This window comes from Pan troglodytes, chromosome 9, assembly GCF_028858775.2.
Source record: "Pan troglodytes isolate AG18354 chromosome 9, NHGRI_mPanTro3-v2.0_pri, whole genome shotgun sequence".
NCBI classification, from domain to species: Eukaryota; Metazoa; Chordata; class Mammalia; order Primates; family Hominidae; genus Pan; species Pan troglodytes.
In genome coordinates, this window is record NC_072407.2 from 103,504,165 (window position 1) to 103,531,993 (window position 27,829).

Below are 27,829 nucleotides of genomic sequence, written 5' to 3' on the forward strand. Positions count from 1 at the left end.
GATGCATATCCGAAGGCTTGTCCTGGGAGTATTTTACAGCACAAATCTCATCTCAAAATTGAGTTGGGCCTCTAGGGCAGACCTGATGCAGATGTATAAGGCAAGGTATTAGCCCAGTTCCTGACAGGGATGCTCAATTTTAAGACCCTCAAAGAAAAAGCACTTCATATACATTTTCTTGTTTAACCATCACTCAATCTCATCAAATAGGTTATTCTTAAACAGCTGAGGACAGTGGGTCTCAGAAAGGCTCAACATTTGCCCAAGTTCACCTGGGAGGTGATAAGTGGCAGCCGGTAGGTTTTGCTCCAGCTATGACTCTGGAGCTGTGTCCATTTCCTTGAACCACTTTGCCACATGACATCAGCAGCAGTGGCAGGGGGTGGGTGCTTCCCGCCTTCTTCTTCAGAGGCCTTGTCACCAGCCTGCCTGAACTGTGTCAGTGTGACCTCTCAATCTGGAATACTGTGTGTTTTGGCCAGCAGTCAGCTGTACAGGAAACAAAGAGAACCCAAGTCAAGCCAGGTTGGTGTGTTCTTTCTGGCAGTCTGTAAGGAGATCCCTGTGCCAGCCAGCCAGAGATAGCTCCCCTATCACTGGAGATCATGTCCCGCACTAAGTCTCAAAGCTGCCTAAGCCTGGAGAAGGCTACTGAGACATCTATGTCACAACATTCAGCCAGAAAGTCTTGAAATGGTCCCTTGGGAGTTTTTCTCTACCTAAGGCCTATTCCACCTTTTCTCTTCCAGGCTGTGGCTACCAGCCCCTCTGGGGTTGCAAGTCGCACCAAACAAAGGATTCATTCAACAAATGTATTCATTCAGTAAATATTTTTGAGTACCCAATATGCGCTAGAATACCTGAAAGTGACTGTGAACTAATTCTTTGGGTTATGAGTCTCTAAAGTTTGTGCAGGGTCATTTTTTTGTGGCAGTAGGAATGTGAGTACTGTGAACAAGGCCACCTAAGGGAAAATTAGTCACTCGTGCTGCTGGCTGACTATTCTCGAGGCTGCCCTTGGCCCTTACATTTCCCATAGCTATCTAATACATTCCTGCTGCCCTTCAGTCCAAGGATACTGCTATGGTATTCTCAGTTACAACACAGCCTAACAAAATGACCCCATATTCTGGATATTTTCTTAGACCCTCATTGAAAGTTATCGATTCTGGGTCTCATTCTTTAGAGGTCCTGATAAATTCTGTCAGGTTAATATTAATAACTGTTTCATGTATAACCCTCATTAAAATTTCATTTCAAAGAAGCATATTATAACTTCACTTAAAGGAAGGACAACTAGTGGGCAATTTGAAGGGCCTAGCTGCCTCATAAGATGGGGAGGTGGGCCTGGGATATCTCTGTAACCAAATGATGTGATTTAGTTTAATGGAGTCAGCAGCCACCTATAAAAGCAGCCATGTCCCCAGCGGACAAAGATGTCACCTGGTTTAACCCCATGTAACCCAAACATTCCTTGATTTCAAGAGGATACAATGCATTTCCTCTACAGACTCAAAAAAAAAATAATCATACAATTTCTCAAAATCTCAAAGTTCCAAAAGAAAATTCCAAAATTACAAAGTACCAAAAAATTTGCCACCAAACAACGTTTTAGAATTCTGATGCAATCTGTGACTACAAGGAATACTGTTCCTGGTGCTGTGCATTGGGTGTGGAGTGGATGCTGTTAGCATTCCTCCAAGATCCCTTTTCAGTGTGTCCGTCCATGAAGACTGCGTGGTTTTGCTTCTAAATACCTGCACCTGCTGCTTTCTCTGGAAGCCTACACTTGGGCTACTGGAGCCTTTGCTGAAAGTGCCCGAGAGTTTACGTCCTCCTGAGGCAGCCCTTAGCCAATGACTGGTAGAAAATGGAAAATGAAAGTCCAGCTCAGAGAATTCCTGTGCAGGATCTGTTTGAAGTTACCCTTAGCAGGATTTTGCCTGAATTGCACAATTGCTTGGTTTTCTCCTTCCTTGTCCTGCCTTCCCTACCACTTTCAGTTTTTTCTTGGGAGCGTTTCTTCGTGAATTGATTGCACGTGAATCTTGTTCTAGGGTCTCCTTCTGACATCGTTGTCCCAAGGAATGGAAGTAACAATGCTTCAGTCTCAGTGCAGGCTTCCCCAAAATGTATGCTACTTCCAAACAGAAGCACCTTTGACCTGAAATTCCAGCCCACCCACCCCCTTCCAAATACATACCTAGATGCTTCTCCTGGGGGCTTTCACAGCATTTAATAGGCTGTATGTCTGGCTCAGAACTCTTTGAGAGCATAAACTGTTTTAGTTATTATTTGAATTTTAAGTGAAATGATTTGTGATCCCAAAATTATTTGTGAAATGACTGTGAACCAGTCTCAATCAATTTAGAAAGTTTATTTTACTAAGGTTGAGGACATGCCCATGACACAGTCTCAGGAGGTCCTGACCACATGTGCCCAAGGTGGTTATGTTACAGCAGGTAGTCACACAGACATGAGCAGGGCAGGTGAAGGTCCCCCTCAACCAGGAATGTCAGGCAACCATCAGGTGATGGGCAGTTATTAAACTGTCTCAAATAATTGGTTGCAGCCAGCATCAGGGAAAGGCAGTCTTCCTATAAACAGAAACACCTGAAACTGGTAATCAGCAGCTTCCTGACAAGATCTCAGGAGTTGGGGGAATGGGCTCAAGCATGCACATTAAGAGGCAATGGTGTCTCACCTTCTAGGGACATTTGACTGGTAAGGGAAGAATGCCTCAAGTGAGCATGCATACACCTCCAGTAAACACACTGCGCATGTGTCCCCTCCCAAGTGCTAGCAGGCTGCTGTGTGTGTGGACAGCCCACCCCAAGGGAAGAATCAGGGCAGAAATAACACAAGATCCTGTAAGCATGCCAATGAGTCGGAAGGCGGAATTGTGCCCTTGATCTCTCAAGTCGCCCACTTGGCCCTCTTCCAAGTAAGTGTACTTTACTTCCTTTCATTTCTGCGCTAAAGCTTTTTGATAAGCTTTCACTCCTGCTCTAAAACTTGCCTTGGTCTCTCACTCTGCTTTATGTCCCCTTGGTCGAATTCTTTCTTCTGAAGTAGCAAGAATTGAGGTTACTGCAGATTCCTAAGGATTCACCACCGCTAACAGTCAGGACACAGCTTGGTTTTGCCAATTTTAGGGACACATGAGACATCAATCAATACATGTAGGAGGTATATTGGTTCTGTTCGGAAAGGCAGGACAACTCGAATCAGGAGCTTCCAGGTCATCAGTAGATTTAAACATTTTTCTGATTGACAGTTGGTTATTGTCAATAGAAAGGAATGTCTGGGTTATAAGAGGTTGTGGAAACCAAGGTTTTATGTAGATGAAGCCTCCAGGTAGCAGGCTTCAGAGAGAATCGATTGTGAATATTTCTTATCAGACTTAAAGAGTCTGTTCTACCAGTAATTCCAAAAGAGAGGAGGGCAATAAAGCATGTCTAGCTCCTCCTTCCCATCATGGCCTTAATGAGTTTTTCAGGATAACTTTGGAATGTCCTTGGCTGAGAGGAGGGGCCCATTCAGATGGCTGGGTGGAGCTTAGAATTTATTTTTGGTTTACAGATTGAATAAATCACATGTTGCTGGGCAGCCACAAAGTCCCAGGAGCCCTTCCAAGCATGGAGATGCATAAAAGTCATTGGAATGAAAATGGCATTAGATACTTCTCTTGCAAAGCACAAGTCAAGACACATGGAGTACTGCATTATTTTGATTTTCTGATAATGCATTTCTTATGGATAGTTTTGCAATTCTCATGAAATACTGGAAAATACTAGAAGGCTAACAGGCCTGGTGCCTGCTTCAAGAGGAAGGAATTGGGAATGATTTAGATTATCTCACTGGATGCAGTCAGCAGCAGATAGGTTACAATTAATGTCTAGATTATAACACTAAGAATAAATGAATTGCTGGAAAAGTTATGTCCTCATAATGTCAGCCTCAGGCCAGACTTCTTATTGGAAAAAGTTTATTTTAAAAAATAACTGCTGATCCTGTGACATATTAAATGCCTTTTACCAACCACAATATTGGAGGACTTCTGGCTTGTCCTGATTGATAGCAATTCAAAGGCTATAAGGGGCCATAACTGTTCCTCACACAGGTTTTCTTTATAAACCCTCCCTGGGCTCTTAAATCATTAGTGAGATGTCATTGGTTTAGGAGAGAAACACCTACCCTGAGTTCAAACCTAAATGTTTTGGGGATTTGCAAGAAAAAGTAATTAGGTCTCAGAGTGGACAGCATCAGGCAGAAGTGATCAAACTGAGACAGGCTCTTTGTGTCCTGCTTCTTAGTGAGGCTAAATGTCAAATGAACTAATGACACAAGCTATGGGTTAATTATATCCTATTAGTAGGTCATGAAAGACAACTGGATCGTGGCTCTGAAGTAGCCTGATAGGCTAGACCTGTAAATGGAATAGCAGAAAAAGCTGGCATGTGATTCATTTATTGTTTACTTCTACTTCAGCCAAAAGATAGCTTTCTTATTAAACAAAAGTATGAGTGAATGAGTCAAAAGTCATCACCTTGCAAGAGGGAGATGCAAATCACTCAGGAGCCACCCAATGACTGGACAATGTCAAGGTTTTCTTACATAGATTTGGTATGCCCTCTAAAAAATGAGATGAAGCCACAAGCTGTGGCAGGTAAATTAACCCAAAACAAATTAGTCCAGGTTTCATTCTCAAGGGCTGTATAGCTATCTAGGATGAATAAATTAAGGTGGGCCTCATGGAAGTAGCTTGTATTAATTAGGTCTTTTGCTTATAAATAGACTACTTGTATTCTGTTTCTAGTACTGCTACTGGCAATAGCACCCAGAACACTGCAATGAATTTCATAGGTTTCAAATAAAAGTTTTGTGAGCTGGACCTAATATGGGAGTTGGCCTAAGCCATCTTATGAATGACACTGTTATAAAATGATACAAATATCATGCTCAAAAGTAATAAAAATGCTTTGAATTTTTCCCACATATTGCTCAAATGTGACTCATCTTTTTCAAAAACGGCAAATATGTGGCATGAGGGCCACCTTCCCATGTCCATGGCAAGCATTATTCAGTGTCTCTATGTCATTCTTTCCTACGAATTCTGACTGGGCCTCAGAATCCTTCTTAGCACAATGCCCTAGACGTGATGTACCAAGTGATCAGAGAAACATGAGTTAGAACCTAAATTTCAATAGATTTGTGAGGTTTAAGTGAGAGTTGTTTAAGACGGAGTGGAAAAAGAAATTTTGGAGCCACGTGCTTTCTCTATAATTGCTAGTATGAACTGAATGCTTATCATCAGCCTAAAATGTATTAACTCATTTAATCCTCACAAAAACTCAATGTAGGAGATATTAGTGTTTTGTTTTTCACCTGTAGAATTGGGATAATGAGGTCCAAAGAGGTTAAGAAACTTGGTGAAGAGTATACAGCTATTGTCAGAGCTGGGATTACCCAATACTTCTGGCTGCAGATGCTATACTCTGAACCATTGGGATGAAAAGAATTCAAAGAGATAAATAATACAGAGAGACTAGAAAGAGAGTAAAATCATTGAAATGAAGAAAAAAATGTAAAAGGATATGTGGGAAAAGAAAAAGATCCATATTTATAATTTTTGATAGAATTATAGATAGCTGTGTTTTGAAAAATGTCTTTGAGCATATATACAATTACATATATATGTGTTCTTTAGCTATTGATTGTATATCATGGCAGACTTTATATATATATGTGTGTGTGTGTGTATGTATACATTTTTCTCAATGTTAACAAACAGTAGCAACAACAGGACATGTTAACATTTTCCAGAATATAAGAAGACACTTTACAATTTGACCTTTTCCAATCACTCTGGTGAAAGTCCATTTTCTGAAGAAGAGTGAAGGGTAAATGTCACACGGCTGAATCACAGACTACTAAAAAGGTTAAAGCAAACGCAGAGCATTGCCACAGTTCTTTTAGCCTGAGACGTGATAATAAGTAAACTTACTTTATTTCGAAAAAGTTGTTCCTATGGTGGTATAACAGTATCTTTTCATAGATAATAATTAGGACAAAAATGCAGGGACGTGAAATTCCAGACTCACTTCCTGAATGTCAGCATCAAGGTTTTCTTTTATTATTTAGGGAAAAAAAGTGTGCTTTCTATGCATTTGCCAGAAGATATAGCTCTCTGTCAACTTTTGATACACTACTCCATCAGTTTATCAGTGTGCAATGATGAAAGCCTTGTGACTTCCAGGGTGGACATTAGAAAAACAAGAAAGGTTAAAAATTCATTTGATTCTATACAAACCAGTTGTTATGATCTGAATACTCGTGTCCTCTCCTAGTTTACATGTGGAAATCCTAACCCCCAATGTGAGGGCATTTGAAGATGGGGCCTTTGGGAGGTGATTATGTCATGGGGCCAGAGCTCTCATGAATGGGATTAGTGCCCTTATGAAAGAGGCCCTAGAGGCCTCACTTGCCCCTTCCTTCATGGGAGACACAGCAAGTGGACACTATCAAAAACCAGAAAGTGGGCCCTCACCAGGCACTGAATCTGCCAGCACCTTGATCTTGTATTTCTTAGCCTGCAGAAGAGTGAGAAATAAATTTCTGCTGTTTATAAGCTACCCAATATGGTATTTTATTTTAGCAGTGCAAATAGACTAGAATACCAATCTTTCTCCTGTTTTTTCTTCAGTGTTCCAGGTAACATTATACTTACTTAGGAAGTGTTACAGTCGTTATGAATATATGATCTCCTTAGTAGATATAATTACCTTTACCATTGAATAAGGTGCCTTTTGATATGTAATTTTCATGAGATTTTGAAAAATATGAGCCACTATTTCTATGATCCACTTATATTGGATAAATTGATTATCCATCAAATGGCACTAATATTAAAAACAAAAAAAAAGAAACGATCATACAGTTGGTCAGTGTCTCTAGCTATTTACTCAGCTATACAAAAATCTCTAATTTAAAATGCAATATTTTTGATAGATCTTATCATTAAATCCATCCCAGGAAAGTGTTTTTGAAAAGTGCTTCTGGAAACTTTTATAGCTGTAGTTATGAATACAGAGTAAGGAAGAAAATTCAAGCAATCATTCCAAGATTCATGAAAAGAAAAATGAATTTACTTTAATTACCAGGTCTTTTAGAGAGTCTCTGCTGTGTCGCTCACCTCAGCTAGCCACATATGGAAGTAAAGACTTGGACTAGCAGTCCATGTTTTGTATAACAACAGATAACAGCTGAAGTTTCAGTTTCCATCCATTTTAGGGTTCTGGGCTGCACTCCTGCACAACCTTGGATTAACTTGGAAACATGTGCTGTCTACATCAAAGGGTAGAGACTCTGAAGTGTAGGAATTCATATTCAGCACCATTCACCAGAGCTGCCAAGATGACTGGCATGATGCTCACAAACCTTGCTTGGCACACAGTGATGAAGGAGGGTTTCGGAGCCAAGAGGGAGATGATATTTATGTGTTCAAATCAGAACTGATGTGGGGCATGCTTAGAACGTGCCACCTGGAGAAACATCATCTGTGTCTGGGGCTCTTCCTTGGTCTGAAGCTGGTAATCGATCCTGACAGTGATTTCATTAGGGGACTGGCTGGCAGGCAAATACTGACATATAGTCTCTCCATTTTAATTGAAAATTCAGTTTGTTTTCACTCTTCACATGGCAATAAAATTCTTTCATACTGAAACAGCCCTGGAAGGGTGGGATAGACTGTCCAAATAAAGTGAAACCATTTGCTCCTGAGTCAATCCATTCTCCTCACTGACTCACAGCCATTGAATTTACTATTGCTCTCCGAAGAACTCCCTAAGTGTCCCACACTCATGGCCAGCTCTTAGTTTTGCTCATACTGTCCCTGCCAAGAAATATACATCTCAATCTTTTATTCTTTTTTATAACTATCACAGGGTTCAGGACATGCTACTTGAAAATATGGCACCCCAGCATATTGAATATTTTGAGCTGAAGGAATTCAAGAAACAGCAGAAGCAGGAAGGTTATTCTCACCTTCCCTTCACCCTTCTCTCCTGAAGCAGGTGAGAAATTCTTTCCCTAGAAAGAATTTTCTGATCTTCCACTGAAGCAGGTCATGAGACCCTCATTCCAGAAGTGTCCTTCCTATACATGGAGGACAGAAACCTCCTTATCTCTGAAGACATGGGGTCACAGAGAGGACACACACACACACACACACACAGGCTTCACATCTCTTAAAGCCACAGGCCTTATTGGCTTATTGATTGTAAATAGATTTCTGTACACTATATTTAATCACATCAGTGTTTTTTCAAAGATTCTCAACTTTACTCAGACCCTTAAAGGGAATGTTAGAGATAGACCATGAGTGATTAAAAGAATAAAAGACTCTTGTTATAGAACCAGATAGTAAGAGAAGAATCTGAATAGGCCTTGCTAAGTTCCCACCACTTCAGTACCATTACATAATACCCCCTTGTTCAATTCCACTCTTTGTCAAACTTAACATAAAAATACATAAGTTTAAGTGTTTGAGTCTTTCTGAAGGCTCACGTGTTACATAAAACACAGTAAATAAATTTGTACACTTTTCTTTTGTTAACCTGTCTTTGGTTATAGAGGCCTCAGCCATGAACATAGGATGAGTGAGAAAGACATACTTCTCCTCCCCAATATCTACAATCCTTTTGAAACCAAATCCTCTCTTAACCCATAGCCTTCTTTGCCTAATGCTCATTTTTCCCTAGACTGGACATATAATGGGAGCTAGGGTGTTCAGGTACCACGTATTCTTCCTCACCTAGAAACTTAAATATAAGCTACGCAATGAGACGACCACACTTCCATATGCCTCATCAAGACCTACAATAACTGTGAGGCAGGTATAGTGTTCATTTCTGGCTTTGACACTTCATGTGTAAGTCACCTAGCCTCTAACTCCTTCAGTTGTCTCCTTTCCAAAGTGAGAATAATGATAGAATTTACCTCACACAGTCATTGTAAGCATTAAGTTAGATTAAATTTGATAATTCATAGAAAATATTTAACATTTCTCATACTTGTATTAAGGCCCATTACCCCATTTGGTTGCAAGTACCTTGAGTTCAAACACTCATTTTCTTCTCCTTTCAATCACTGGTAGTTTTAAGCAGACAGCAGATTCTGGTAATTTCTTTGATATGCCTCATAAAATCATATTGAGTTTGTGCTATTTCTCAGTTTCAAGTAATAAGAGCAGCAGAGAGGAAACCCAGGCATTGATGGACAAAAACAGGGACTTTTTTCTGTTTCTTGGTGGTCGATCTGTGGTGAGATGGTGAAGAGTGGGCAGGGCTCAGCCCTCGGGGAGCAGCTGTGTGGTCACAGTGAAAAGCAGCGCTGCTTCATCCTACTCATGGGTGCATGAACCTCCAGAAAGCATCCACTTAGAGGGGAGAAATAGGACAGGAGAGCAACTGGGATAAAAACGTTTCAACTTATCATCTTAGTTTCAAAGATGAAGCCGACTGCGACGTGAAGGTAGGATTTAAAGCCAGTGGTCTTGAGACTTTTCCCATGCTTATGACCATCTTTTGGCGATGTGCCTGTAATTCAGCTCTTATCAGAATTTTAAAAGCTTTCTTAAAATACGTTTAATTTCCTTTTTCATCTTCCAACTTAGAAGAAATGCCAATTATTCTAAGTTGGAAGATGAAATTAGAAGAGATGTCAATTCAGTTGCACTTTGATGAAAATCTGACTTCAGGACATTAATTTGAACCATAAGAGCCACCAGGAGGGTAATGCCTTTTGCTGAGGAACCCACAGTCATGCCTGTTGAGTGAGTTTCCCAAAACTTATATCTTGTCAAGTCAATCCAACTTAAAAGACACTGAGGAATCTGAATATCTTTTCTTGAGTCTTCTGGAGTCAAGACCATGTGCTGTCATAGAGCATCCTTGGGATGAAAGTCCATCTCTCGCATGGCACAACACACACTTTTTGTGGATGTTAGATTATTTTAATTTGCTGATATTGCATTCAGTATGAGGTTGATTTTTTACAACTGCTGATTCAAATACTGTCACAAAATATTTGAAAATTGATCTTTATGTATCACCAAGTAACTTTTCCATAAGTAGTATCCACAAATACAAAATCACTGAATATAAATTTTCAGCTGTATTTTCTGATCTGGTTACATAAATGTTCTTTGATTTAAATTAAGCCAAAGTTGGAGCTAAACAGATTTTCTGCAGCCATTTCATCTTTAAGATGAAGTTAAAGATGTTCATTTGAAATCTCCCATTATTGAATTGGAAGTAGCAGTTCCAGTTAATGTCCAGCATCCTCTGAATGCCAATGGTCTTTGAGTAAACATATGAACCTTCATCTCTTTTAGTTGTTTAAGACACCACTTCACATGATCAGTAAGTAACAACAACAACCTCTTGGTAAATGCACATGAATGCAAATTCCTGTTTTATATATTTGGGTAGAAGGATAGAACATATTGAAAATAACAGATAAGTATTTACAAATTCTCACCTTATTTTTCCCCTTTACATTCAATGGCTAAGTGTGGGGATTCATCTGTAAATGCTCCCAGAAATGGCACAAAATTGTGCTATAATGGAACCAAACAACCACAGTGTTTGTTTGGGGTTTTGATTTTTCTCCAATAAAAGGTACTTATTTAGACAGTAATTTTTTAGTGACAATAAAAATTTGTAACATAAAGAGCTTTTGTGTGTCCACATTAGCCACAAAATAAATAGGGCGAGTACTTTATGTATGTGTGTACACATTTACACACACGCACACACACAAAACTGGACCATGTTTCCAGGGTTCAGTGGAGGAAAAACTTTTTTCATTGTTAAGTGTAATGTTTTCAAATAGATGAATCAGAAAATTTTACATAGATGTAAGCCCGTTTTGTATGAACGGTATCAATCATGTGCATTGAGGGATAAGTAGGGTAAATGGTGTTTAAACAGCATTCTAAAGAAAGGATTAAAGCATTCTAAAGGCCCATGGGCTACTTTTTCCCAAATTTCAGAGCTGGGAGTCCCCAGCAGGGGATCCACAGAGCAGGCAAGAAGGAACCTGAAATAAACTTCAGAGGAAAAACCGCATGGGGAGTAACGTGGGTCAGCCCCTGTCCGCTGGGACCCATTTTCAGGCAGACACTACATGGCAATGACATCATCACAAGAGTTATATCCAAGAAAGCAGTTTATAAAACAAGCACCAAACAACTGGGCATAATTTTCCTCATTATCTACAGCCTTTACCCTGAACAATGGAGTTTAATCACCAAAAAAATTAGATACTAGGGCTCCAGATGATAGGATGGCCCAAGTTATTTAACGTTTTCTTGTTTAAAAGGTGGGCCCATTGGCACTTAAGAAAATAAATCAGAAAATAATATGGCTTCAAGTGGACAAATAAATATGAATTTCTAAGGAAGTCTTCGCATTATCTATTGGTTTCCTCTTGATTTGGTTCCATGGATAATTTCTCTCCAAGTTCTCTAATAAGTTCTGCTAGGTCTTCTGTATTCTGAGATTTTTCTTCAAGGAGTTCATAGCGGAGACTTGAGATGTCCTGCTTAATTTCCTTCAGTTCCCCTTTGAAAGCAAGAGTGATAAGAAGTCAACTATAAATACGCAATGCAGAAAAACTAGTGACTGTGGGACAGGAGGAAATCGGCTCTAATTTCACACACAATTTTATTTTGAATCCTTTGAAAGGAAATAACTTCCTAATTGAGCAGGTTTTTGTTTTCTTAGCTAAGTGTTTTTGTGAATGAAGAGATTATAGCAGAATGATAACAAAAGCCCTCCTAAAGTAAGTTAAAACAAAAAGGTGGTGAATGATTTAGGGATTGAGGCAGCAGCCCCTTCCTTGCCTTTCCCACCCACTTCCTCCTCCCTCCAAGTCCACCATTAGAATGAAAGCTTTTTATCTAGCAAGTGGCACCTGTTCCCCACTCTTTAACAGAATGGTGGTTGGTGAGATCCTGTTCTACTTTTCCCCTTGAAGTTCACTCTCCCTGTACACATCTCTGCAGCTCTCCAGGCACTCTGCGTTAGGCCCCCGTCCTGACTCACATTCAGGGGCTGATTTGCTTCTGCGTTCAACTCACCTTCGTTCACTTCATCACTCTCCTTATCTATCTGGGCCTGCAGTACATATCTTTTAATGAGCCTTTTCATTATTTTCTAGAAAACAGAGAAAGGAGAAATCTATGTCAGTTTCAGGTTCATGACAAATCTCTCATTTGGAACAAGTTTCAGAGTCGTCCTCCCTGTAGTGAGCCCTTTGGAAGTGATGGCTGTCAAGGACTAAGATGATTCAGCCAGGATGCAGGCGATCTCTACATTTTGCTTTCCTTTTTAAAGCAGTTTTCACATCACCTAGGCTAATGACTCAAAAGTGAGTTCTTAGAAAAGAATGTTTAGAGCAAGTATGAAATCCTTTATGTCCATTGCTTGTATTTTATTTGAAAAGTATTAGAGCAAGACAGTCTTTCAGTGGGGTAGGTAAAAGATGTACACTACTGCTCATGGAAATGGGAAATTAAGCTAATGTCTGCTCATTTAAGCCCCACGTCTGACCCACCAAAAAATGGAACCAATTTTTATTTTAAACTTTCTATTAATTTAGGAATGCTAGTTTCAATGTAATATATTTTTCAAGTACCTGGGCTTCTATCATGCAAACATTGCTTTTATTATATATTTTTCATAAAAAGAAGGAGTCTTAGTGGGTGCTCAGAAAGTCTTGATGGATATAGAACTAAATAAAATTTTACACCTAAGCCAAGGTTAAATGGTAGATAGTAAAACTCTACCTTCAAGAATCTATTCTAAAGATATGATTTAGTACATTAACAAGTATGTTCATAGAACTAGTTATATAATAGACAAAAATGAAACTTTAAATGTTCATCAATAAGGAATTATTTTTAGTAAATTATATATTTGTATGAAGGAATATGATACATTCACTGAAATTAATAGGAATATATATTTTGTGGAGAGAAAATCACAAGCTAAAAACTATTACTCATTATATAAGCTGATTTATATAGCATTATATATGCATTTTATAATAATATTAAAATATATGTAAAATTATGCACATATAGGCATATAATCAGCTGGCAGAATTTTCACCAAAAGCAAGCAGACTTTGTTTCTCACTGGTGGAATCTGACATGAATTTTACTGTCTTCTTTATGTTTTTTGTAAGGTTTGCCTTTTCAATGAACACTCTCTTTTTTAATGGAGACTTTCAGATCTGTGATTCCAATACTTTATTTTTTTAACTTATATATCTCTGTCACTTACAAAATGCCTGGTACATGGTAATTAATAAATATTTGTTGAATTAATGCATTATTTGATATTGAGAAAAATATCCTGATACTTTAAAGAATCACATAGTTCAAGAACCTAAATATTACAAATAACTAGTTTTATTCCTTTAAAAATCCATGCTTACCTGATATTGTCTTGGAGGATTATTGAAACTATTTAAATGGAAATCTTCTGAGCTCCTTATACTTGGTTGTTTATTGTGCCCAACCTGTAATTTGAAAAGATTTAGAAATGGATTCCTACTTAAATTTTCTTTTAAATAAAGTAGTGAGATTAGTTATCTAATGAACTAATAGTCTTACATACACAAATTATCTCTATGTATAGTGCCATTTATCTTGCTTAATATTCTGTCTTCCAAGACAAATCAGTGACATTTTAGGTGTGTTCAGTTTGTTAATGGCTGTTAGAGGTTGTCTGAGGAGTCTCTTAGACTTTGTGGCTGCCAATCACGTTGTCATGAGAATCACGCGTTAACCTTCTCACAGATAAATGCATGGTAGAGAAAGAGTCAAACAAATTGAGGAAATAATGGTGGTGATCTCAGAAGTCCATTGATGGGGGATCAACAGTGCCACCTGATTAACTAAGACATCCACACCCGAAGCAGGGTCTGATGTGGATCCTGCAGAAACACCAGGGTAAGACTGTGGTGGAGCAGAATTCAGTTGCAAAAAAAGCTCTAATTAATGTTTGAATTTTAGGTACTGTATACTATCCCATTTGGGCAGCACTTTTCAAATTAAAATACATTAACCCAAATAGGCAAATAACAAAAAATTAAAGCAATCTGCAATAAAGCATACCTTATTAACATGCTAAGAGGATGATTTAAAACCTCTTTAATGCATTTTCTGAATTAAAATCCTTGCATTCACTGCAGTGCTTTGCTGTGATACTTCAAATAGCCACATACTGAATTAAAACAGCTACTCAGACATTCATCTATATATTCAAGTATATATTGAGGGTCCTCAAAATGTAAGGTGCTGTGCTAGCCTCTGTGTATAAATGAACATAAGCAATTATGGTATAGCTGAGTTATGGTAACAGCTCAATTATGAAAAATATGGCAAGATTGATAAGATTAATAATAATATATAAATTTGAAAATAGCATCATTTTTCATGTATCTATTTCCTTTTTCTTTTACTCACTCTAAAAATTTTAGTGTCCATATAATTTTACTTATACTGAATTTTAAAACCACTCTGATAAATTACATAATTCATCAAATTAACCAAAGAGAGGCAGTTTAGGTTCCCAAAACGAGCACTTGAAGGGAACCTGAAGGATAAATACCATCTGGCTTTGCCACAAGCTAGCCATGGAACAGAGGCAAGATGCTTCAACTTTCTATAACCTTGTCTGACAATGAAGGAAGTGGTCTACCTAGCTTCTATCATTCAAGCCCCACTAATTTATGAATTTGTGAAATGCATAAAAACTTCCACATAACATCTTAAATAATATAATGGGAACCCTGGCTTTGAAACTATGATTTATGCCTTAAGAACATCATAAAAGGTGAAGACCAGTGTGAAGCTCCCACTAAGCCCATTATGATAAAGCATGCAGGTAAGGGCAGGCTCATAACCATCATGTCTCTGATTTATTTACCATCTATTCATTAACTCACCATTGACATTTTGGGCTAGATAATTCTTTGGTGTGGGTGGTCTCCTGTGCATTATGGAATGCTTAGCAGCATCCCTGGCCTCTAATCTACAGACTAGATGCCAGTCACAGCTCCCACCACCCCCTATTGTGCCAACCAAAAATATCTGTAGGTATTATCAAAGGCACCAGATTAGGAGTGGAGGGCACAATCACCCCTGGGTGAGAATCACTGGTATAGTTAAATGGCATAAAACTAAATATAAACTCACATGAAGCATTTTTATGGGTCTAGTTTTTTTCTAAGTATTAAATACCAAGTTTTGGACGCATATATAACATATTTTATTTTCAGAAAAAAATTCTAGTCAGTTTCTAATACATCATAGAAATTCAGTAAATATTTCATAAAAAACTTAATGATACAGAGAAGAGTAAACCTATCCAATGGTGCAAGGAAGTATTATTACCACTTGGTGGCAGAAAATCCTAATATATAATTGTTTCCATGTACAATTATTTAATGTCTGGAAATCCAAGTCTGCAACACGTTTGTACATAAAAGAAAATTCAATTTGAAAATTGAATAGTATTTAAAGCTTAGGGATTTGGGTATTTATAGATGGTGCCAACATGTATACTGCCATAGAGGTTGGAAGTGGGAAGCTTGTTGACTACAAGCAAGAAGGACTGGATGCAAGCTTTGTTCCTAATATGGAAATAAACACTCTCTCCAATTCTGAATGAACCACTGCCTGCCCCCTTTGTTAATACCTTCTACCACATTTTATGCATTCTTTATTCATTTTCTTTTTCAATTCCTAATAATTAGTTTGATATTAACATTTCTCATCTTGTAGGTTCATTTTAGGATTAGAGTGAGCAATACTAATAACTTGTTTCTAATTCGTTAAAAAGAACAAGTAATCTTAAGTCTTTAAAGTTTCTTATATTGCTGGATACAGGAACAGTTCATGGAGTCACCTATTTCCCACAAGCAGTAAATGTCCTGCAGCTGGGAACAGAGCAAGGAACTGAAAAGGTATGGACAATATATTCAGTCAGCAGTGAATGCAGATATGAAATGAAGCTGTGTTATACAGTGCTTATAAACATATTGCTCTGAATCAAGTGGATGTTGGTTCAAATTCAGGCTCTGTCACTTGTTTGAAATGGGACTTGAGGCAAATCATTTCACCTCTATATCCTTGGGATCCTCAGATATAGAATAGGGAAAATAATATTTCCTACCTCCCAGAGCTATTGCAAGAATTAAAGAGATGGGGTATAGAGAATATATAGTTTGAAATACACTGGACATTCTATAATTGTCAAGAGCTATTATTTTACAGGAAGATAAATATCTACTATGTGGCTTTAGGTCTATTTCGTGGTTAACTTTAATCTACACATACTCCTTTACTTATGATGGGGTTACATCCTGATAAATCCATTGTAAGTAAGTTGAAAATGCACTTAATACACCTAACTACTGAACATCATAACTTAGCCTAGCTGACCTTAACCATACTCAGAACACTTTCCTTAGCTTACAGTTGGGCAAAAGCATCTAGCACAAAACCTATTTTATATTAAAGTTATTATACAAAATTTGAATCAACACTCAAACTTTGAAGTACAGTTTCTACTGAACACATATTGCTTTCACACCATCATAAAGGTGAAAAATCATGAAGTTGAACTCTGGTAAGTCTGGGACTGTCTGTAGTCAATTCATCCTAGAGATATTTTGCCAAATATTACTTTTTACTGATGTGCCCAAGTCCATGACTAAGTCCTTCAGGGAATGAAATAGTCAGTGATTCACGCATTCAGATGAGCATTAAAATCTCCTAAGCTCTACCCTACATGGTTTAAAAACCTGCCCTAAGACGACAACTGGAATGTGATCTGTTCAGAAGTTGGAACAGGGCAGTTATTCAAGAAGTTATCTGGCATTTTCAGGTTTACACATGTAATAGACTATGGAAGAGATCAACTTTTAATTTATGCTATCCTTTCAGACTGTATATCTGAAAAGCTAATGCTAGCAACCACCAAACTCAGTGACCTTTAGAGTTAAAGGATATGATTGAAGATAATGAATAGGTCTGCTTATTATCTGAAAAGCTAATGCTAGCAACCACCAGTCAGTGACCTTTAGAGTTAAAGGATACGGTCGGAGATAATGAATAAGTATGCTTACCTTGTTTCAAAATGTATTTTTATATATGGTTCATCCTACTGACATCTATGGTGCACCTGGAGCAGATGTGAAGGCAGTGTTTGTGCAGCTAGCTAACTACTTTAAAATTCAAGAGGTCAGAGAGAGAAGACCTGAGTGAATCAGAAATTCACTTACCATCTTAGATATAGATGTTATGAAAAAGATTAAGCATAAGCCATATGAGTTGGGTAGGAAAGAATGAACCATGAGAGTTTTTCTTAGTATGTATACACTAGGGCCAAACCATCTCATTAGCAATGGGCAAAAATTATTTGAAATATAAATGATTGCCTTAAAAAATCTTCTCAGGAATACAGTTTAATGTATGTCGTAAAACCAAGCCATGTGAAATGTGTCTCAAGTTTTGTTCACCACAAGCTCATATGGCAGGGGAAAAGAGATACTTGTGTTGATTTAAGCCTCCAAGAATCAAATGCCAAGACTGAGTTGGAAGTATGAGATGTACCCAGGATTATACCTATGAGAGATAAAGGGAAGTGGGAACGGGAGAAGGCGGAGAAATCCTCTCCACTGTGAGGCTCTGCTCACCTGTGAAAGGGGGAGAGGTAAGACGATTGTCTGGGAAAGTCAGTCAGCCCAACAGGGAATGGCACATCTCTGTAGCTGCCAGAAGACACACTTACACAAAAGGCTCTCTAGATTGTTAAACTGACAGTGGAATCAACATTTTATTCCAGACTTCACAACTGAGGTCAGACATCACAGGTTTAGTATTTCTAAAATACTAAACAGTTTGTTTTAAGCTATAATTAAAATATGTGTTATTGAAAAGTGTAACTCTCATTTACAATATATAATATACATTTTGCTGATGGTTAAATTTTAATTTTCCACATTTTTAGAGAAGCTACAGGGAAAATAAAATTATTTCATTTGATGGATACCATATTTTCTATCATAAAAGGCATTTTGATTTTATTTTAATTTTTCTCTTATCTGTCCAGTGACTTATTATACATCCTTCATGCTTTCAGGATGAGTATTTTCTTACTGGAAAAATATAAGAGCCAATTACACTGACCTATCTTTGCAAAAAATTTATGGAGATTTTTAAAACCAAATAACAACAAGAGCCATTTCTTTATAATATGAGTATATTACATTTGCGTAGTGTTTACGATTTTCAAAGTACCAATTTAATCTTTCCAATATGCTTGTGTGATGGGTTGTACAACTTGATTATTTCTGTTTTATAGATGAGGAAACTAAGGTTCAGAGAAGTTAAATGAATTGCTGAAGGGGCAGAGATGTACACTTATTATAAGATCTCAATCTTCTGAGTACTTAGTTCAATACTGTTACTATATCAATTTCCAAAGTGCAGTTTTGATAAGGAAGGAAAAGCAGTGAATATAAAATATTGATCAAACATGGTGAATTTTATATCTTCATATTAATCCATTATATATGTTATATGTAGTCAATTGTATATTATATGAAGTCAGTACATGTACCCCTTGGTATCCATGGGGGATTGGTTCCAAGACCCTCCTTCTGAGCACACCAAAATCCACTGATGCCCAGACCCCTTATAAAAAATGGTGTACTATTTCCATATAACTTACTTACTCATAGCCACTGGTATAACTTAAATCATCTCTAGTACTTACAATGCTCGATATAATTTTATGTAACTGATAAATATTGTTATACTCTACTGTTTTTAAATTTGTATTATTCTTATGATCATATTATTTTTGATGTTTTTATTTAATATTTTTGACCCGTAGTTGGTTGAATCTGTGAATGCAGAACATATGGACATGGAGGGTGGACTGTGTATGTGTGTGATATTTAATTGAAATGCCCTTTGCAAAACTGTAAAACAATTTTGTCATATCACACATTTTGTAGATCATAAATGGGAGTTAGGTGGAAAGGAAAAGAGCCATAACCATCTCCTTGGAATATTCAATTAAGAATCAGAAGTCTGCATTGTGAATGCACTTAATGCTCCTGAACTATATGCTTAAAAATGGTTAAAATGGTAAATTTCATGCTATATATATTTTATAACAATGAAAATAAATATAAAAAAGAAGTCAGTTGCCTGTATATGTCAACCCCAAGGGTTGCTATGAATATTTAGGTTTTGGAGAGGGACACTGTTATTCTTGAGACTAATAATTCATAACCTCTTATCCGTAAGAAAACATAATGGGCCATATTGTCAATTATAACACAACAATAATATTACTAGCTGAAATGTCACCCCTTTCTTTTTCCTTTAAGCATTTCAATATTTAAAATACATAGAGTGAAGTTAAACTGGTAAGACAGACTTAATTATATAGTGCTTGGTACACACGTTACAAATGATTGGGACCAAACAATATGTCACCAGGAATGACTGAATTCTTTTCTGAATATATCCACTAACTAGGGAAGGCTTTGAGAAATTAAATCATTTCACCTTACTCCAGTTTTCTTATGTGATATGTGCAGATAATTTACTTCACACAAACAAAAGAATTTACTAAAATGTCCTAGCAAATTATAAAATTGTTTGGGTCAGGCACGGTGGCTGATGCCTGTAATCCCAGCACGTTGGGAGGCTGAGGTAGGTGGATCACTTGAGTCCAGGAGTTTGAGTTCAACACTAGCCTGGGCAACATGGCGAAACCCCATCTCTACAGAAAATACTAAAAATTAGCCAGGCGTGGTGGTGCTCACCTGCACTCCCAGCTATTTGGGAGGTTGAGGTGGGAGGATCACCTGAGCCTGGGAGGTCCAGGCTGCAGCAAGCCATGATGGCACCAGTGCACTCCAGCCTGGGTGATAGAGACCCTGTCTCAAAAACTAAAATGAAATAAAAATAAAATGTTTTGAGTTGAATACCTTTTGGAGGTAAGCTATTTCATATTCTTTCAGTAACATTTTCCCCTTTATCTTTCTGTCTGTACACCTTTCCTTCTGTACATTCACGCATTCTTTCTTTCCACAGACATTTGCAGGTACCAAAACTATAGAAGTATTAAGGATCAGAGTTAAACTAAGACATGGGCTCTATCTTCCAGAACCCACACCTTCATCAGTTAGTTTGCCTCTTCCTGGTCTGGGAGATTGGTTAACACACCATGACCAACATGATTTCACCAAGGAAGAGGAATGGGAGGAAGAAACGGGCATGTGAGTAGCAAAATATACTTCCTACCATGTTCCTTGCTAGGTATGTTATTTCATTAATTTAATGACCCTTTGAGGCTGTAGTAATGACAAGTGAGGAAACTCAGGCCTGAGAAAGCCATAAAACGTATCCACATCCATTGCTGGGAAGTGGTGGGAAACCAACATGACCCTGTGTGTTTGTGTGTACTATGTATGTGTGTGTTGCTGCCAAACATACCTGAAAAATGCTAATTTTGTTGCCATTTTGCAAATAATATCTACTGACATTCAAATTCATTCTGATTTTACAATTCTCCATTATTGTTTTTGTTTCTTTTTTTGTACTTTAAGTTCTGGGGTACATGTGCAGAACGTGCAGGTTTGTTAAATAGGTATACACGTGCCATGGTATTTTGCTGCACCCATCAACCCATCATCTACATTAGGTATTTATCCTAATGCTATCCTTCCCCTAGCCCAGTACGCCTCCGACAGGCCCCAGTGTGTGATGTTCTCCTCCCTATGTCCATGAGTTCTCATTGTTCAACTCCCATTTATGAGTGAGAACTTGCGGTGTTTGGTTTTCTGTTCTTGTGTTAGTTTGCTGAGAATGATGGTTTCCAGCTTCATCCATGTGCCTGCAAAGGACATGAACTCATCCTTTTTCATGGCTGCATAGTATTACATGGTGTAAATGTGCCACATTTTCTTTATCCAGTCTCTCACTGATGGACATTTGGGTTGGTTGCAAGTCTTTGCTATTGTGAATAGTGCTGCAGTAAACATACATGTGCGTGAGTCCGTATAGTAGAATGATTTATAATCCTTTGGGTATATATCCAGTAATGGGATTGCTGGGTCAAATGTTATTTCTGGTTTGAGGTCCTTGAGGAATTGCCACGCTGTCTTCCACAGTGGTTGAACTAATTTACACTCCCACCAACAGTGTAAAAGCGTCCCTATTTCTCCACATTCTCTCTGGCATCTGTTGTTTCCTGACTTTTTAATGACCGCCATTCTAACTGGAGTGAGATGATATCTCATTGTAGTTTTGATTTGCATTTCTCTAATGACCTGTGATGATGAGCACTTTTCATATGTTTGTTGGCTGCATAAATGTCTTCTTTTGAGACGTGTCTGTTCATATCCTTCACCCACTTTTGATGGGTTTTTCTTTTTCTTGTAAATTTGTTTAAGTTCTTTGTAGATTCTGGATATTAGCCCTTTGTCAGATGGATAGATGGCAAACATTTTCTCCAGTTCTGTAGATTGCTTGTTCACTCTGATGATAGTTTCTTTGGCTGTGCAGATCTTTAGTTTAACTAGATGCCATCTGTCAATTTTGGCTTTTGTTGTCATTGCTTTTTAAGTCTTTGCCCGTGCATATTTCCTGAATGGTATTGCTTAGGTTTTCTTCTAGGATTTTTATCGTTTTAGGTCTTACATTTAAGTCTTTAATCCATCTTGAGTTAATTTTTGTATAAGGTGTAAAGAAGGGGTCCAGTTTCAGTTTTCTGCGTATGGCTAGCCAGTTTTCCCATCACCATTAAATAGGGAATCCTTTCCCCATTGCTTGTTTTTGTCAGGTTTATCAAAGATCAGATGGTTGTAGATGTGTGGTGTTATTTCTGAGGCCTCTGTTCTGTTCCATTGGTCTATGTATCTGTTTTGGTACCAGTACCATGCTGTTTTGGTTACTGTAGCCTTGTAGTATAGTTTGAAGTCAGGAGCGTGATGCCTCCAGCTTTGTTCTTTTTGCTTAGGATTGTCTAGGCTATGTGGACTCTCTTGGTTCCATTTGAAGTTTAAAGTAGTTTTTTCCAATTCTGTGAAGAAAGTCAATGGTAGCTTGATGAGGATAGCATTGAATCTGTAAATTACTTTGGGCAGTATGGCCATTTTCATGATATTGATTCTTCCTATCCATGAGCATGGAACGATTTTCCATTTGTTTAAGTCCTCTCTTATTTCCTTGAGCAGTGGTTTGTAGTTCTCCTTGAAGAGGTCCTTCACATCCCTTGTAAGTTGCATTCCTAGGTATTTTATTCTCTTTGTAGCAATTGTGAATGGGAGTTCACTCATGATTTGGCTCTCTGTCTATTATGGGTGTATAGGAATGCTTGTGATTTTTGCACATTGATTTTGTATCCTGAGACTTTGCTGAAGTTGCTTATCTGCTTATAAGGAGATTTTGGGTTGAGATGATGAGGCTTTCTAAATACACAATCATGTCATCTACAAACAGAGATAATTTGACTTCCTCTTTTCCTATTTGAATACCCTTTATTTCTTTCTCTTGCCTGAATCCCCTGCCAGAACTTCCAATACTACGTTAAATAGGAGTGGTGAGAGAGGACATCCTTCTCTTGTGCCGATTTTCAAAGGGAATGGTTCCAGTTTTTGCCCATTCAGTATGATATTGGCTGTGGGTTTGTCATGAATAGCTCTTATTATTTTAAGATACGTCCCATCAATACCTAGTTTATTGAGAGTTTTTAGCATGAAGCACTATTGAATTTTGTTGAAGGCCTTTTCTGCATCTATTGAGATAATCATGTGGTTTTTGTCATTGGTTCTGTTTACGTGATGGATTACGTTTATCGATTTGCGTATGTTGAACCAGCCTTGCATCCCAGGGATGAAGCCGGCTTGATCATGGTGGATAAGCTTTTTGATGTGCTGCTGGATTCGGTTTGCCAGTATTTTACTGAGGATTTTCTCATCAATGTTCATCAGGGATATTGGCCTGAAATTTTCTTTTTCTGTTGTGTCTCTGCTAGGTTTTTGTAACAGTATAATGCTGACCTCATAAAATGAGTTAGGGAGCATTCCCTCTTTTTCTATTGTTTGGAATAGTTTCAGAAGGAATGGTACCAGCTCCTCTTTGTACCTCTGGTAGAATCTGGCTATGAATCTATCTGGTCCTGGACTTTTTTTGGTTGGTAGGCTATTATTACTGCCTCAATTCCAGAACTTGTTATTGGTCTATTCAGGCATTCAACTTCTTCCTGGTTTAGTCTTGAGAGGGTGTATGTGTCCAGGAATTTATCCATTTCTTCTAGATTTTCTAGCTTATTTGCGTAGAGGTGTTTATAGTATTCTCTGATGGTAGTTTGTATTTCTGTGGGATCAGTGGTGATATCCCCTATATCATTTTTTATTGCATCTATTTGATTCTTCTCTCTTTTCTTCTTTATTAGCCTGGCTAGTGGTCTATTTTGTTGATCCTTTCAAAAAACCAGCTCCTGCATTCACTGATTTTTTTGAAGGGTTTTTAGTGTCTCTAGCTCCTTCAGTTCTGCTCTGATCTTAGTTACTTCTTGTATTCTACTAGCTTTTGAATTTGTTTGCTCTTGTTTCTCTAGTTCTTCTAATTTTGATGTTAGGGTGTCAATTTTAGATCATTCCTGCCTTCTCTTGTGGGCATTTAGTGCTATAAATTTCCCTCTAAACACTGTTTTAAATGTGTCCCATAGATTCTAGTACCTTGTGTCTTTGTTCTCATTGGTTTCAAAGGACATCTTTATTTCTGCCTTCATTTCATTGTTTACCCAGTAGTCATTCAGGAGCAGGTTGTTCAGTTTCTATGTAGTTGTGCGGTTTTGAGTTAATTTCTTAATTTGACTGCACTGTGGTCTGAGAGACCATTTTTTATGATTTCTGTTCTTTTGCATTTGCTGAGGAGTGTTTTACTTCCAATTATGTGGTCAATTTTAGAATAAGTGCAATGTGGTGCTGAGAAGAATGTATATTCTGTTGATTTGGGGTGGAGAGTTCTGTAGATGTCTATTAGGTCTGCTTGGTGCAGAGCTGAGTTGAAGTCCCTAATATCTTTAATTTTCTGTCTTGTTGATCTGTCTAATATTGAGATTGGGATGTTAGAGTCTCTCACTATTATTGTGTGGGAGTCTAAGTCTCTTTGTAGGCCTCTAAGAACTTGGTTTATGAATCTGGGTGCTCCTGTATTGAGTGCATGTATATTTAGGATAGTTAGCTCTCTTGTTGCATTGATCCCTTTACCATTATGTAATGCCCTTCATTGTCTTTTGTTCTTTGTTGGTTTAAAGTCTGCTTTATCAGAGACTAGGATTGCAACACCTGCTTTTTTTTTCTTGCTTTCCATTTGCTTGGTAAATATTCCTCCATCCCTTTATTTTGAGCCTATGTGTGTCTTTGCATGTGAGATGGGTCTCCTGAATACAGCATGCTGATGGGTCTTGACTCTTTAGCCAATATGCCAGTCTGTGTCTTTTAATTGGGGCATTTAGCCTGTTTACATTTAAGGTTAATATTGTTATACGTGAATTTGATCCTGTCATTATGATACTAGCTGGTTATTGTGCCTGTTAGTTGATGTAGTTTCTTCATAGTGTCGATGGTCTTTACAATTTGGTATGTTTTTGCAGCAGCTCGTACCAGTTTTTCCTTTCCATACTTAGTGCTTCCTTCAGGAACTCTTGTAAGGCAGGCCTGGTGATGACAAAATCTCTCAGCATTTGCTTGTCTGTAAAGGATTTTATTTCTCCTTCACTTGTGAAGCTTAGTTTGGTTATGAAATTCTGGGTTGCAAATTATTTTCTTTAAGAATGTTGAATATTGGTCCCCACTCTCTTCTGGCTTGTAGGGTTTCTGCAGAGAGATCTGCTGTTAGTCTGATGGGCTTGCCTTTGTGGGTAACCCAATCTTTCTCTCTGGCTGCCCTTAAGTTTTTTCCTTCATTTCAACCTTGGTGAATCTGATGATTATGTGTCTTGGGGTTGCTCTTCTCAAGGAGTATCTTTGTGGTGGTCTTTGTATTTCCTGAATTTGAATGTTGGCCTGTCTTACTGGGTTGGGGAAGTTCTCCTGGATAATATCCTGAAGATGTCTTCCTGTTTGGTTCCATTTTCCCCGTCACCTTCTGGTACACTAATCTAATGTAGGTTTGGTCTTTCCACCTAGTCCCATATTTCTTGGAGGCTTTGTTCATTCCTTTTCATTCTTTTTTTTCTAATCTTGTTTTCATGTTTTATTTCAGTAAGTTGATCTTCAATCTCTGATATCCTTTCTTTGGCTTGTTCGATTTATCTGTTGATACTTGTGTATGCTTCACAAAGTTTTCGTGCTGTGTTTTTCAGCTCCATCAGGTCATATATGTTCTTCTTTAAACTGGTTATTCTAGTTAGAACTTCCTCAAACCTTTTTTCAAGGTTCTTAGTTTTTTCGCACCAGGTGAGAATATGTTCTTTTAGCTCAGAGGAGTTTGTTATTACCCACCTTCTGAAGCCTACTCCTGTCAATTTGTCAAACTCATTCTCCGTCTGGTTTTGTTCCCTTGGTGGTGGGGAGTTGTGATCCTTTGGAGGTGAAGAGGCATTCTGGTTTTTGGAATTTTCAGCCTTTTTGCACTGGTTTCTCACCATCTTTGTGGATTTATCTACCTTTGGTCTTCGATGTTGGTGACCTCTGATGGGGTCTCTGAGTGGACGTGCTATTCCTTTGTTAGTTTTCCTTCTAATCGTCAGGCCCCTCTGCTACAAGTCTGCTGGAGGTCCACTCCAGACCCTGTTTGCCTGGGTATCACCAGCAGAGGCTGCAGAACAGCAAAGATTGCTGCCTGTTCTTTCCTCTTGAATCTTCGTCCCAAAGGGGCAACTTCCAGGATACACAGGGGTCAGGGACCCACTTGAAGAGGCAGTCTGATCCTTAGCAGAGCTCAAACACTGTGCTGGTAGATCCACTGCTCTCTTCAGAGCCGCCAGGCAGGGATGTTTAAGTCTGCTGAAGCTGTGCCCACAGCTGCCCCTTCCCCCAGGTGCTCTGTCCCAGGGAGATGAGGTTTTTATCTGTAAGTACCTGACTGGGGCTACTGCCTTTCTTTCAGAGATCCGCTGCCCAGAGAGGAGAAATCTGGCAGTCTGGCCACAGTGGTCTTGCTGAGCTGCAGTGGGCTCTGCCCAGTTTGAACTTCCTGGCCGTTTTGTTTACACTGTGTGGGTAAAACTGCCTACTCAAGCCTCAGCAATAGTGGATGGCCCTGCCCCCACCAAGCTCGAGCATCCCAGGTTGATCTCAGACCACTGCTGTGCTGGCAGCGATAATTTCAAGCCAGGGGATCTTAGTTTGCTGGGCTCCGTGGGGGTGGGACCCACCGAGCCAGACCACTTGTCTCCCTGGCTTCAGCCCCCTTTCCAGGGGAGTGAATGGTTCTGTCTCACTGGTATTCCAGGCACCACTGGGGTATGGAAAACAAACAAACAAACAAACAAAAAACTCCTGCAGCTAGTTCAGTGTCTGCCCAAACAGCCGCCCAGTTTTGTGCTTGAAACCCAGGGCCCTGGTGGAGTAGGCACCAGAGGGAATCTCCTGGTCTGTGAGTTGCGAAGACCATGGGAAAAGCACAGTATCTGGGTCAGAATGCACAGTTCCTCAGGCTCAGTCCCTCATGGCTTCCCTTGGGTAGGGGAGAAAATTCCCCAACCCCTTGCGCTGCCCAGGTGAGGCGATGCCCCACGCTGCTTCAGCTCGCCTTCTGTGGCCTGCAGCCACTGTCCAGCCAGTCCCTGTGAGATGAACTGGGTACCTCAGTTGGAAATGCAGAAATCACCTGCCTTCTGCGTCAATCTTGCTGGGAGCTGCAGACCAGAGCTGTTCCTATTCGGCCATCTTGCCAGCAATCCTGTTTTTGTTTCTTCCACTCACTACTTCATTTATTTCAAGTTATTTTTTTCTAGATATGCCCATTTATGATTTTTAACTGGACCCCTTCTTTATTTTTTGCATTCTTTTTATAGGGCTTTTAGGCCTAGTATTATTTCTCTGTCCTCACTGGATTAATATCACTACCAAATTATGTAGTATACTTACTCTTCCTGCTCTCTAGTAATAGCAATAAAAATAATAAATAGCTATTACATACCCACTATGTGCCAGGCCCTGTTGTCAGAACTTTACAGTATTAAGTAATTTAATATTCAAAAGAACATTTGGATGTTGGTGTGATTACTGCCTACATCCTGTGAACAAGTAAATAGTCTTAATGAGACAACGTTTTAAGTACAACACACACAGGCCTGCATTAGAATGGCAGAAATTGCTCACAAAATATTTGAACTTAATTCCGTGTTTCCTATGTATTCTATTCATGATAACCATCATCATGAGAACATGGGTGGTAGGCTTCTTCTGTAAAGAGCCAGATAATAAATATTTTAGGACTTGTGGGCCACATATGGTCTCTCTCACATATCCTTCTTTATTTTTTTCACAACAACTATTTAGAAATGTAATTTTTTTAAAATCTCTAACTCTCAGTCTGAAAACAGGCTGAAGACTAAATGTGGCCTGAGGGCTATGGCTTGTTGACCCCCATACACTAGCCTCCTAACCACTAAACTATCCTTTCTAGAGTGAAATGACTTTGTAGCTCTGTTAAATACCTTATTTTCCATTTCTTAAATTTCCTTTATTGGAATCATTTTTAAATGCAATCTAG

General features: G+C 38.5%; 1 protein-coding gene across 4 annotated transcripts in view; it reads right to left on the minus strand.

The window, feature by feature from the left end:
• Window positions 1–11,214: 11,214 nt before the first annotated feature.
• Window positions 11,215–27,829, minus strand: part of TRPC6 (transient receptor potential cation channel subfamily C member 6) — a 137,818-nt gene continuing 121,203 nt past the window's right edge. For all 4 annotated transcript variants that reach the window (XR_010147654.1, XM_016921852.4, XM_016921853.4 and 1 more), the window contains 3 exons: window positions 13,507–13,590; window positions 12,146–12,221; window positions 11,215–11,627 (listed from right to left, as the gene is read on the minus strand). Coding sequence is in view for 3 of the 4 variants with exons in the window: in XM_016921852.4 (XP_016777341.4) it covers window positions 11,476–11,627; window positions 12,146–12,221; window positions 13,507–13,590 (312 nt within the window). In the remaining variant the exon portion in view is untranslated. The remainder of the gene's footprint in view (window positions 11,628–12,145; window positions 12,222–13,506; window positions 13,591–27,829) is intronic.